Source organism: Pristiophorus japonicus, chromosome 8 (genome assembly GCF_044704955.1).
Source record: "Pristiophorus japonicus isolate sPriJap1 chromosome 8, sPriJap1.hap1, whole genome shotgun sequence".
Classification (NCBI taxonomy): Eukaryota; Metazoa; Chordata; class Chondrichthyes; family Pristiophoridae; genus Pristiophorus; species Pristiophorus japonicus.
This window is the reverse complement of record NC_091984.1, coordinates 25,482,771-25,496,514: the sequence shown is the minus strand read 5'-3', so window position 1 is coordinate 25,496,514 and position 13,744 is coordinate 25,482,771. Positions and strand designations below refer to the sequence as shown.

General features: G+C 41.5%; 1 protein-coding gene across 5 annotated transcripts in view; it reads left to right on the top strand.

Moving 5' to 3' along the window:
* Positions 1-13,744, top strand: part of tgfbr3 (transforming growth factor, beta receptor III) — a 285,519-nt gene that overhangs the window by 246,630 nt on the left and 25,145 nt on the right. For all 5 annotated transcript variants that reach the window (XM_070886589.1, XM_070886591.1, XM_070886590.1 and 2 more), the window contains 6 exons: positions 3,246-3,559; positions 4,316-4,468; positions 6,272-6,397; positions 7,321-7,500; positions 10,435-10,743; positions 11,528-11,657. In XM_070886589.1, coding sequence (XP_070742690.1) covers positions 3,246-3,559; positions 4,316-4,468; positions 6,272-6,397; positions 7,321-7,500; positions 10,435-10,743; positions 11,528-11,657 — 1,212 coding nt within the window. The remainder of the gene's footprint in view (positions 1-3,245; positions 3,560-4,315; positions 4,469-6,271; positions 6,398-7,320; positions 7,501-10,434; positions 10,744-11,527; positions 11,658-13,744) is intronic.

Here is a 13,744-nt window from a genome sequence, read left to right as displayed (position 1 = left end):
TCTGCTATAACTTCCGCCATCTCTTTTAATACCCTGGGATGCATTTCATCAGGACCAGAGGACTTGTCTACCTTGAGATCCATTAGCCTGTCCAGCACTATCCCCCTAGTGATTGTCTCAAGGTCCTCCCTTCCCACATTCCCGTGACCAGCAATTTTTGGCATGGTTTTTGTGTCTTCCACTGTGAAGACCGAAGCAAAATAATTGTTTAAGGTCTCAGCCATTTCCACATTTCCCATTATTAAATCCCCCTTCTCATCTTCTAAGGGACCAACATTTACTTTAGTCACTCTTTTTCGTTTTATATAATCGGTAAAAGCTTTTACTATCTGTTTTTATGTTTTGCGCAAGTTTACTTTCGTAATCTATCTTTCCTTTCTTTATTGCTTTCTTAGTCATTCTTTGCTGTCGTTTAAAATTTTCCCAATCTTCTCGTTTCCCACTAACCTTGGCCACGTTATACGCATTGGTTTTTAATTTGATACTCTCCTTTATTTCCTTGGTTATCCACGGCTGATTATCCCTTTTTCACTAGAATATATTTTTGTTCAGCACTATGAAAGAGCTCCTTAAAAATCCTCCACTGTTCCTCAATTGTGCCTCCGTTTAGTCTGTGTTCCCAGTCTACTTTAGCCAACTCTGCCCTCATCCCACTGTAGTCCCCTTTGTTTAAGCATAGTACGCTCGTTTGAGACACTTCTTCCTTACCCTCAATCTGTATTACAAATTCAACCATACTGTGATCACTCATTCCGAGAGGATCTTTTACTAGGAGATCGTTTATTATTCCTGTCTCATGACACAGGACCAGATCTAAGATAGCTTGCTCCCTTGTAGGTTCTGTAACATACTGTTCTAAGAAGCAATCCCGTATGCATTCTATGAATTGCTCCTCAAAGCTACCCCGTGCGATTTGATTTGACCAATCGATATGTAGGTTAAAATCCCCCATGATTACTGCCGTTCCTTTTTAACATGCCTCCATTATTCCCTTGATTATTGTCTGCCCCACCGTGAAGTTATTATTTGGGGGCCTTTAAACTACGCCCACCAGTGACTTTTTCCCCTTACTATCTCTAATCTCCACCCATAATGATTCAACATTTTGTTCATTAGAGCCAATATAGTCTCTCACAACTGCCCTGATATCATCCTTTATTAACAGAGCTACCCCACCTCCTTTTCCTTTTTGTCTATCTTTCCGAATTGTCAGATACCCCTGTATGTTTAATTCCCAGTCTTGGCCACCCTGCAACCACATTTCTGTAACGGCCACCAAATCATACCCATTTGTAATGATTTGTGCCGTTAACTCATTTACTTTGTTTCAAATGCTGCGTGCGTGTAGGTAAAAGTGTTTTAATACTAGTTTTTAAATCATGAATTTTAGATTTTAAATTTAACAGTGGCTGGTGGGGTTTTTGGAGGAGGTACAGAGACGATTCACGAGGCTGATTCCGGAGATGAGGGGGTTACCTTATGATGATAGATTGAGTAGACTGGGTCTTTACTCGTTGGAGTTCAGAAGGATGAGGGGTGATCTTATAGAAACATTTAAAATAATGAAAGGGATAGACAAGATAGAGGCAGAGAGGTTGTTTCCACTGGTCGGGGAGACTAGAACTAGGGGGCACAGCCTCAAAATACGTGGTAGCCAATTTAAAACCGAGTTGAGAAGGAATTTCTTCTCCCAGAGGGTTTTGAATCTGTGGAATTCTCTGCCCAAGGAAGCAGTTGAGGCTAGCTCATTGAATGTATTCAAGTCACAGATAGATAGATTTGTAACCAATAAGGGAATTAAGGGTTATGGGGAGCGTGCGGGTAAGTGGAGCTGAGTCCACGGCCAGATCAGCCATGATATTTTTGAATAGCGGAGCAGGCTCGAGGGGTTAGATGGCCTACTCCTGTTCCTAATTCTTATGTTCTTATGTTTTGCAGTCCTCATGAAACCTGCCAGCTAATGGAAGGCGAGGACTGCTAGATCCAATGCCTTCGCGACTACCCCTGTGATCGTAAACTGCCCCCCCCCCTCCATTAGGCCTCCGAATTCTACCCCCCCCCCCCCCCCCAGCAGGCATTTGATTCCCCCACTAGGTCTCCCCTGCCCCACCCCGTGCTGTTCCGACCCCCTGATGTCTGTCTCCCCCATTCCAGCCCCCATTCTTCTGACCCTCCGATGATGCTACTGGCCTCCTGATGAGCTCCTGCGCCCCTCCAATGAGTTCCCTCACACCCCGCCCCCCCCCCCCCCCCACCAGCACCTTCGATGAGCTCCCGGCCCCCTAGCCCTGCAAAATAGTGGAATTTCTAGGTGTAAAATCGTAGTTGTGGTTGGTTTGGTAACATTAGAACTTTGGTATTTAGCTGGATTTGGATCCCATATGTAACTGACTCGTGAACTTAGCCATTTTCTGGAGGTTGAATCTGTCAGTTTGGCAAAGTCATTTGAGGAGGAAACCTGGCAATTATTTCACAGCTTATTTGTGATAGGTTGTTCAATGCACCACTGGGCCATTCATAGAAAATTTCTCAAGTTGGACCATTTCATGCTCCTATTTAAGGCAGATACTGTAACGGACTAACTTAGAAAAGCGGGAAGAATAAAAAGAGAACTGGTTTTCTGAAATTACATTTTAAAAACTCTTAATTTTTTTTTTTAATTGAAAGATGAATGGGTTAAAGTAGACTGAATTGTGATTTAAAAATAATTGTAAATGTTGGATTCTTAAATCTCAGTCTACATACTGTTGTTGATGGTAACCCACATAGGTTCATTCCAGTCCACTAGAAACACTGATGCTGGAGAATGTCTGTATTGTTCAAATTGCATTTTTGCACTATGAAATGCCTTGCCATAATACAGTGATACTATTGATGTTTCATACTGTTATACTGAATAGTACAATAGTGTTATGTTCCAACTGTTCTGAATCTTTGACTATTTATTGAGATGTTTAGTAGTTAAGCAGTATTGCTAGTCATTTAAAAATTGGCACTCAAGTCATTTAAAAAAAATCAAATGAATCAAATCTTATTTCACTCAGAGCATGCTATAGAATACAAAATCCCTTTGGTGTTCAATAGAGTGCTCGGAATGAAATAATATGATACAGGTTTATTATAATTATAATTTTGCAGTAAATTTGGTCTTGAAAGTGAAAACCTGTTTTAAAACTTTTAATTAAAAAATATATATATCAAAATTGTTTATTGACTCCTTTCTCTTCCTCCTTCCCCCCCCATAGCTGAAGAAGAGGAGGTAGAATCTTTCCTTCCACCAGAACTTTCAATTCTGAGAGAGCCGTTGCAATCACCGGATCAGGCATTTCCTGGATTTTCAGAAGCCTTCCGATTTCCATTTCCCTTTGGTCAAGAAGATTATGACAGGGTGGACACAGCTCACAAGCTGCCACAAAGATCCCAAGATAGTACATTTGAAAAACTGATGAGAAATGGATTACCTGAACCAGAAGAGATTCAGACCATTGACAATGTAGCGCTATCTGTTCACTGTGAGGATGAAAGAATGGTAGCTGCAATTGAAAAGAGCAGCTTGCAGGTTTGTTTAAATCCATTACATGTTTCTTCTTCCATGATATTTTGGGATATGTTTATGGATTCACGTTTACAGTGTTAATTATACAAGGTTTCAAAACCTAAAGGCCTGTCCGAACCAATTATAGGTCTGCCTTTATTCCTTGCTGGCTAAAGACCAAGGTTATGCCTGAGTTTTGTGAGGGCACAAAAAAGATATTTTAATCAGTTGGTAGCATAACTAAGAACAGCACTACAGCGCTTTTAATAAAAATGATTAGTGCAGCTGCTATGTTTGAGAATGCACCTTGAAAGAATTACTGCTCCTTCCCATGACATTTCTTTTAATAGGTACTGTATCTTTGTTTAAAAGAAAAATATGATCTTGATTTTCAGCTTCTCTGTCTCAAAGGAATGAGTTCTTTCTGAGAAGTTTCATTTAAAAAAATAATGAAATAGCACATTTGCTATGCCATTTGCAACTTGGTCTTATCTGTGACCAGAAAAGTTATGTTGTGTTCCAGAATTCACTGCCTGCAACACTAGTAGTATTAGTTTGCTCCTGCCACGGCTATGCAGTGCATCAACCACAGCATAACACTCGACTCCTACTGCCAATACTATAAGAATCAAACATTTGTTTATTGTCTGGTGCAAAGCACCCATTGTTCTAGCACCAATGCAAAGGGATTGGACATGTTTATTCGGAGGAGGAAAATTATTACTAGTTCAGTAAACAAGAATACTGTGTATTTTTAATATGTATAACCTTTTCCTATAGATTGATGTGTCTGCAGTAACGCAAGTTTCTCTACTGGATCCAAAATGCAAAGCAAAGGAAAACGCCACACATTACATTTTGGAGTCTTCACTCACTAATTGTGAGACAACTAAATACTCTGCTACAGATGGTTCCACCATTTATTTGAACTCCGTAAGTTAAAACAATAAGGGGCTGAAATTGCCCTCCACGGGGCACACCTTTCGCAATGAATGATTATTCTCCAGCCCAATCCTTGGGACGGAGAATAGAGGGATTTCGCCCTCTTCGTGTTAGAGTTTTAAATATATTCTTGGGTCATCTAATGACATTACCAAAATAAAACAAAACAAAATCAGGGCGGTGTTTTGGGCGACTGTGGGGCGGAAGGCGGGTGGCGTCATCAGCGCCATGCTGAGCATGTTGGTGCGACACTGATGACACCAGCACGACGCGGACGACAATTAAAATAAAATGGCGGCGAAGTGTCCTCCTCTTTAAGGGCGGACACACTGCCCAGCCACTGGCAGCTTCCCACCGGGAAAAGCTGTCGGAACCGACCGGCGGCATCTCCGCTCCCGTGGGGTGGAAAGGGGTTGGCGCGTGCCCGACAGGACGGCAACACGGGCGGGACGGAAGTCTGTTTCCGCCGCTCCCGGTCCAGGGGCAATTTCTGCTGGGTCAGCCCATTCACCTGCTCCCGGTTGGAAAGGCCTTACCGCCCCTTTACCGCCTCTTCGAAACAATAATGAATCTTAAGGAGTGGGGCAATTTCAACCCCTAGATATTGTCTCTATTTTAAATTTGTTTCAAATGATTGAAGGTAAATTCATTTCTAATCTTGTCCTTCCAACTGTCCACCGATGGGCCATTAGCTCCCACTGAAGATAAAAATGTCCAAAATTTCTGCTGAGGGAGAGATTATTACTTATTTCAGTTTTGTATTTTCACCAAATATATTGAATGTTTCTTTGCTGTTTTTTAAATGACAGCTACATAGAAGTTATTAATTGGAAGAATTGTTAGCAAGTAGTTTCTTGTAATACAACCTAAATAAAATTAAAATGGGGAGATTTTATTCACCAAAAAGCAGTTTTAGAATTCTTTTCCCCACCTCTCCACCTGACTTTCACTTATTATTTTTATAAAAGTAATGGATGAATGCCTGTTAGGTATATAATTCAGGGCTATTAGTTGTAGAATTACAGTAGGAACCCGATGGAAAGTTTAAAGGGTAGGGTAGATGAACCAAAGCTTTTCTCCTGTCCAAAACATTACTATGATAAAACAATTTTTTTTCTTATCCAATTGTTCCCGCTCAGCTTGGAAAGAAAAACCTACTGATAAGAGAGACAAATGGATGCAGAGAGGATGAGAGAAAGTATTTGAGGTCCATAGAGAGAAAACATGGAGAGAAGTAAAAGACAAACAGAAAGGGAGGAAAACAATAATTTTTTATACCATTCTTAAATAGAGTGGCATCTCAAAATACGTTTCATGGTGGTGAAAAAGAATAATGGATACAGAATAGGAGGCAAAAAGGATAAGTGAAAGTGGGGAGGGGAACAAAAAGATGCTTTCTTAAAGGAAGGTATTTATGAGGTGGCAAGGCAAATGGGTTGATGGAAAAAGTTGCAAATGGTATAATGACAGAGTGGTCACCGATGGAAGGTTGGGGAGAGCATGAAATAAGTAGTAGCCCAGTGTTTGAGGAACAGAAAGTGTACAAATTTGAGACTGGGGAACAGATTATAGGAGGAGGAAGTCATTTTATTTTACTTTTTGATCATGAGCAGCGCTTTTGGAAACCAAAAAGAAAGAATGACCTGCATTTCTGTGGCACCTTTCATGACCTCAGGACTTCCCAAAGTGCTTTACAGCCAATGAAGTACTTTTTGGGGTGTAGTCGCTGTTGTAATGTAGGAAACACATACGAAAAGATTTTGCTAAACCATTGGAATTTTCTCTGACTGGTAGATCGTGATGCAGCTAGAGTACACTGTTGAAGGAAGTGGAGGGTATAGTGATAATGAAGAATCAGGAGACAACGGCTTCCCTGGAGATGGCGATGACCCAATTGGAAACCGACCTAGAACTGTTTTGGTATGTTGTGCAATGTGTTTAGTGTTTTTTATTTACATTATGAAGTATTTTGTGCAAGCAGAATAGGTTAGAAGTCATAGAAATGTGCATATTTGCAAGGACAACAGCCTTCTCAAATTCACATTTCTACAAATAAGAATTGATATTACAGTTAACCCTTCAACGGTTGGTCGCAGAATTTGTTCTAACTTTAGGCAGCCCCTGTTTATTGAGCAGAGTGAGGACTAATATTACAATCTTTGTTTTGGGCTGTCAGTACTAGCTTAAATAGTCTGTTGATGAAGAATCAAAATCGTGGTAATAGCTAATAGATTAGTTGCTTTCCCTTTTTCCATCAATAGCATGTTCATAATTTTTATAAAATGTAATTTCCATATTTGTTGAAATCTGTAGCAATAAGTTGTATAATAATTATTTTCAAACTATCGCTTGTGAATAATTTATTACAGATGTAACCTTTTTTAAACTATTATGGCTTTTTTGAAAGAAACTCCACATTCAATTTTCCATCGCCGTACCCTTCATGCTAGGGTGCAGTTTCAATGCTGTTACTGCTCCTTTGCTACCTCACCCAAGTGGATTTTCTTAACATGTGCACCTGAATGATGAGCACCATAGGCTATTCAACTGTGGAGCCATTACATCTGAGACTGGTCCTATCCTTGCCTGACATGCACACATGGATTTCCAGCATGGTTCCCTGAATAGTGATCAGAAGTGTTTAATGTTCATAGACTAGGGACATTAAAGAAGTTGTAGCAGTTATAATTGTTAGAGTTTTCAAAATTGATCATTTTAATTATGTTTCTCTGGTAGCTAAATCTCCTCAAAGAGTTTGTGCTATGTTAGAATTTATAAAAACAGTTTAATTGCTGATGGCAGTTGATATGGATATTTCAGTAATAATTTCCTTTTTATTTCAGTTTAACTGTACATACTTCACACCTAGCAAGAAGTCTGAAATGCCTTCACATTCTGGTTTCCCTTCTCTGACACAAATCAACAATGCAACTTTGAACATGGAGCTGTACAACACAGATCTGTTCCGCACTCCCTCACAAGGAGTGCACACTGTTTCGGAGAATCGCCGATTATTTGTTGAGGTAATGATCTTGGCAAGCTAGCAAATGAGCTGAAGAATTGGGTAGGCTGTGGTTTTAGCTGAAATGTTGCAGTTCTTTTTTTGGCACTGGTGCATGGATTGGAGTGAACAGATGGTTAGTTTGTGGTTTAAATTTCTTTGATTTGACAGGAAAATTGTAGAGTTAATAAGTCCAGAAATTATATTGGAGGTTTGACCAAAGGGAGTCTTCTAAGCATGATACACTGCCCATAATTTCATACTAGTGTATAATAGTACTTGTAAAACTAGGGATTTATCCCACAAATGTTACATCATCCTGTTAGTAAAATACTCAGTTTCTAGCTTATTTACATTCCTGCTCATTCAAGTGCTGTTGGTGTGAGATGTACATTTAAGATAACGCTCACATCCACCAAGTTGATGTTCAACAAAATGAATGCAGCCAATGGCTGAACATTTGGTTGCATAATGACCTGTTGATAACGTTGTATCTAAATGGATAACCTTCTCCCAATAACTGCCGATGAGTTAATTAATTAGTATAATTGTAATTAGCCTATTTCTGTCCTTTCGGTGCGTTTTTATACATAGAATGACTGTACACTGCTTCGGGGAGTTGAGCATGAGACTCAAGAGTTATAATTGATATTTTGTCCCAACAGTCTAACCTATATTTACAGCAAACAACAGTTTCCATAAGTAAACCTATGGGAGGAATTTTAACCCAAAAATGTGTGTGGGTTGGGGTCGTGTGGGAAGTGGGCTGGATTTTCGGCTTGTTACTGTCTCTATTTTTGCCCCGGAGGGGCGCGAATGGTAGCGGTAAGCTCTTGCGGGCAGGAAGCCAGCTTCCAGCGCCCCACCCGGATTTTTGGGGCTGGTTTCGGCGGGACGCGGAGCATTACCACTCAGAAGAGGTGAGCCGGTGTTGATTTTTGGCTATGCTGGGACCGCCTGTGAAAGCGGGCGGTCCGAGCTGTAGCGGCTGCAGTGAGGTAAGTAATGTCGACCTCCGGTAAGTGTGATTGGATTTTTTAATAATTTTTTTTGCGATTTATGTCATGGTGGCGTGAGTTATTTATTAGGAATGTTTTTGGAGGTTTTTTTCTCCCCAGGCCTCTCTTGGAATAGTCTGGGGCCGGCTGTTTAGCTTGGGACTTTTGCATGCTCAGCCGGCCTAGCGCCCTAAGAGAGGTGTGCAACGCCTCCCTTAGCACTCCGCCCCACACTCAGAGCCCAGCTGCTGACTGAGGCACAAACTGATCCCGGATGCAAACTTTACCGCCCCGCCGCTATTACCGCCCCGAAATAAGCAAAGCCGAAAATTCAGCTCAACATTAAAAATCTGAATCCCGACCAGAACCCGCGGGATAGGGGGCGGGCAGCCAATACGCTCTCTGGAGGCGGGTTGGCATTTTAGATATTATAATGAGGCTGATTCCTCTGATTTAACATCCATTTTGAAAGTAACTTTAGCTGGTCGGGTTTTGCAGGCCTCGTGAAACCTGCCAGCTAAAGTAAGGTGAGGACTGCTGGATCCAGGAGCTAAGTGCCTTTACACTTACCTTCTGGATCCAGGATCCCTACCTAACCCACCTCCTGCGATCGGAGAACCCGAAGCCCCCTGCCCCTGCCCCTCCCCCACAAGGGCTCCGATTCCACCTTCAAGGCTGATTTCTCCCCTGCCAGAACCCCAGATGTGTTGCTGTGGCCCCCGATCATTACTAACCCACCCGCCCCTGCGGCGCTGCCTCCCCGCCCCTGTTCCTTTGGCCGCTAATCATTCCCTGACTCCCCCAACTAATCCGGCCGCCGATCATTCGTGGAACCTGTCAGCTAAAGTAAGGTGAGGACGGCTGGATCCAGGAGCTAAGTGCCTTTACAAACCACCTGGATCCAGGATCCATACCTAACCCACCCTCTATGATCGGAGACCATGAAGCGCCTCCGCCCCTCCCCATAAGGACTCCGATTCCTCTTTCAAGGTCTCTTTCTTCCCCCCCAGTTCCCAAATCTGTTGCTGTGGCTCACGGTTGTTACTGACCACCCCCCCCCCCACTCCTCCCTGACCCCCATCCCCCCTCCCCCCCTGCTCCTGCGCGCTGCCCTCCCACCTCCTGATACTCCGTCTGTCAATCTTTGCCAACACACCCCGCCCCTGTTCGTCTGGCCACCAATCGTTCCCTACCTCCTCCAACCACAGATTATTCCCTAACCTCCTTCTTCCCTCCCCCCGTGCTGCTCCCAGCCCCCGACTTCCCATTGCCTTGCTCCTCTGGCCGTCTCCGTGCTCCAAATTTATCTACAATTTAATCATGGTGAATAATGGTACTCTGATTAAATATTATGCAAGCAATTATCCCCTCACAGCCCCTCTTCAGCAGCTCAACATGGAAAGAGGCAAGCAAAGAAGGAAACTGGTGTCACAGGGAAAACATTACCTCTTATACAACTCTTCTGGGCTTCCAAACTTCTTTCTGTAGGCAGTCGGAATATTCATTATTACTGCTCAAACAAGTAAGATATTAATAGCAGTCTCTTGGTTGTCTATTGAGCCACTTGATCTGGTCATGTGGCCACAACTAAAATCATTCTGAATATCTGACATGAGTCTACAAGTTCACATACAATATGAAAAACAATGTGAACTAGCCAAACAAACTTGTTTCTGATCAGGCAGTAACACCAAAACAGTGGCTAGCTGCACCGCTACAAAACCAGCAACCATCTCTAGATACCTTTGTGTATTATTTCTCTCGCTATGTCTCCAGCTGATAGTGTGGTAGTGGCCCTGGGGTCAATCTGAAATTGGGCACTGTTATTCACTATGGAGGTGCTCCATGGACTATCCCCAATGTTGACTGTTGCCAATTTGAAGAAGTTGTAGTGTGACTTAAAAATGTGCTAATGAGAATTTTTTTAACTTTTTTTTCTTCCCATCACATGAATTTAGGTGTCTGTAACCAAATCTGATCCAGAAATTAGTTTTGTTATCCAGACCTGCTACATTTCTCCATCATCGGACCCTGTTGCCTATTCAGACTACACGATTATTGAAAATATTTGTCCAAAGGAGGATTCTGTGAAATTCTACAGTTCCCAGAAGCTCGATTTCCTAGTACCTCATGCAGAGATGGAAAAAAAGAGGTTCAGCTTTGTGTTTAAGCCCGTCTACAACATGTCCTTAGTTTTTCTTCACTGTGAAATTACATTATGCAGCAAAAAGGATGCTGAAAGCCAAGGATTTCCTAATCTTCCAAAGGTTTGTCATATTTACTAAATATAAAATGATCGCAACTTTAAGAAATTGAAATGTCATACATTCTAGCAAGGTGCATTATGAAGGTTACTTACATAAGTTGGATGTTTCTTTCTGTTCAGTAAAACCTAAGTTAGAAAGTTTTAGGGCACTTATTCAGTTGAAGATAACACAACTTTTACCTAAACAAATTACTGTAGATTTGCTGAATGGCACTGCTAAAATAATGAATTTGAACCACCAGAATTTCCTGACAGTTTGGAACATATATTTCAAGCTCCGCTATGTCTACTGTGATTAATGCTTTTACAATTAGTATTCTTTTTCCATTAGTTTTTAAGTTTTGTTAATTATACATTTGTTATTACAGTGTGTATTGTGTTATAAGAAACTTTACTGGGTTTGTTTTAGGTTATGTTGTGATTTATTAAATTCCTATTTTGCAATATAAATATATACCAAAAAGGTTAACTAAGCACACATGCAAAGTGTGCAGTTAACCAATCAGTAAACGTATTTCACAGACAAATAGCTTATTTTTGTAGAAAAAAAATAAATTTAAGTTCATGCCATGAAAATATTTCAGATAGATCACTGACCACACATTGACATCAAAACATTATTCATTACTGCAAATATATCAATGCACAAATTTTAGTGATAAAACATTCAATTCACATTGGTTACTAAAATGTAACCAGACCTCACAATTGCTGATAATGCATCGGCATTGCAGCTGTCAGGCTTGCACATCCTTACTTTTTGATTTGTTTATCTCCTGCTGCAGTGCATTCCTCCTGACGAAGCTTGTATAAATGTGAATTTGCAAATAATAATGGCTATGATGAGAAACAGACAATCCTTCACTAAGCCACTGGCTGTTATTCGTGGAAAAATGAATCTACCCAACACACCAGGTGAGTCAACAACAAAAGTCTGAATATAGTGTACATGTGTAGCATTTAATGCCTGTCCATTGGTTTACATAATCAGTGCATTTCCCATTCCCTTCACCCCACCATTGGTGGCCGTGCCTTAAGCTCTCGGCCCTAAGCACTGAAACTCCCTCCCTAAGCCTCTCCATCTGTCTCTCTCCTCCTTTAAGATACTCCTTAAATCCCTGCCTCTGACTAAGCTTTTAATCCTCAAAGCTCCTTTGGCTCAGTGTCAATTTTTGTCTGATTTGCTCTTGATAAGCTCCTTAGTATGTCTTACTACGTTAAAGGGGCTATATAAATGCAAGTTGTTATTGTAGGCATTTTCTATTTCATGCCTGGTGTGCTGAGGACACAAGACCATCATTCCTGCTAAGCTGTGACACCGCTCAGCGGTCCCATGCATGCCGCTCGCCAACTTCTACAGGGAAGAAATGCGCATGCACAAACAATTGAATGGGCCACGCACCCAGTTAAAGGGGCTGCGCACTAAAGAGAAAATTAGAGGGAACATTGCACAAGACTCAAATCTACAGAAATTAAATTGTTCAGTAAAAAAACTTGTGCTGTACTTGCCATATACTGGAATCATGCCCAGATATGTTATTTTTTAGATCTGTGAATATTTGCTTGTGCGTTTAGACAGATAATTGAGTTGACTAATAGCAAAGTCATTTTTGCTGTTCTCATTGACTTTTCACTGTTAAAGCACAATAACTGTGAGTTAGGTAATTATTCTCATCAATCTAAGCACACAATTGTGGTCCCTTTGGTAACAGGAGACATAGGGCTCAATTTTCCCCAGTAATTTGTGCCATTTTTTTGGAGCAGGCTGCTCTTTTTGGCCTAAGTTGAAAAACCACAGTTTCCCCAATTAATTTGTACCAGTGTAACTCAGTTGTGATTTTTTTTTTAGGTCAGTTTTTTTTCAGCCAAAGGGGGTGTAACCAGCCACCTACGCTAATTCTGGCCATTTAGGGAAGTTTGGCCAGCTGAGAGTTACTCAGTTGTGCTTAAGCCAGCGTATGTGGCCTCTGCAGAAAAACCTTCCGGAGAGTTAAGGAAATCGGAGCAGCAGATGCCCAGACACACTAAAAGAATTGAAAAATACATAGCAGCAACTTGCCTCTGAACCCGCCTGAAGGCTGTCCGGTCCGGTCCCATTCTCACACACACACACGCACAGAGAGAGAGAGAGAAAATTCGAGGACCGGACCGGGAGAATGGGGACCGATAATGGGACCGGACCGGACCGGCAAGTCCTTCGGGCGGGGTTGGAGGTAAGTTGCTGCTATGTGTTTTTCAATTCTTTTAATGTGTTGGGAGCTGGCTGTATGCTTCACTTTGCAGCCTCAGCTCGCATTGTGTCCCTGGTTACCATGGCAGCCCGATAGTTTTGGCGCAAAACTAAAGATCGGGTTACGCCACGCCAAAATGAAGAAATCCAACGGGAAAACTTAGAATATTTTTTTGGGCGTACTTAGGCCCCCAAAAATCGGGCGTAACCCTTCAAATACACCAAAAATTGCTTTGGGGGAAATTGAGCCCATAATGTGATTTAACAGTTTGTAACTTGTTTTTAAGTAGAAGTCATTCTTCAGTTGTCCCAATTTTTAATGAATAAGCATAAGTGATCTTCATTGGAATTTCAGATTGACTTAGGTTTAAAGTTTCTGACAACAACAACTTGCATTTGTATAACACCTTTAACATACAAAACATCCCAAGAAAAACAAGAAACAAAAGTAAACAGGAGAGAGGTGATAGAAAACATGGGTTTTCAGAAGGTTTTAAAAGGAGGACAGAGAAGTAGAGAATCATATTTGAAGATGAAGTTGAAAGTTTTAAATTGGATACATCTGGGGAGGGGAGGTGGTATAGAACAGCAAGGACAAGTGTTGAGTGGGTCGTAGTGTGGAACCAGTTAGATTTAACGGAGGGTGAATTTTAGAAGGCCAGCAAGAAAAGCATTGGTGTAATTGAGTTTGGAGGTGGTAAAACCTTGCATAAGGGAGATGGGGCTGATGTAGGGATGATGGTGATGGAATACGAGTTTGGAAATTCAGCTC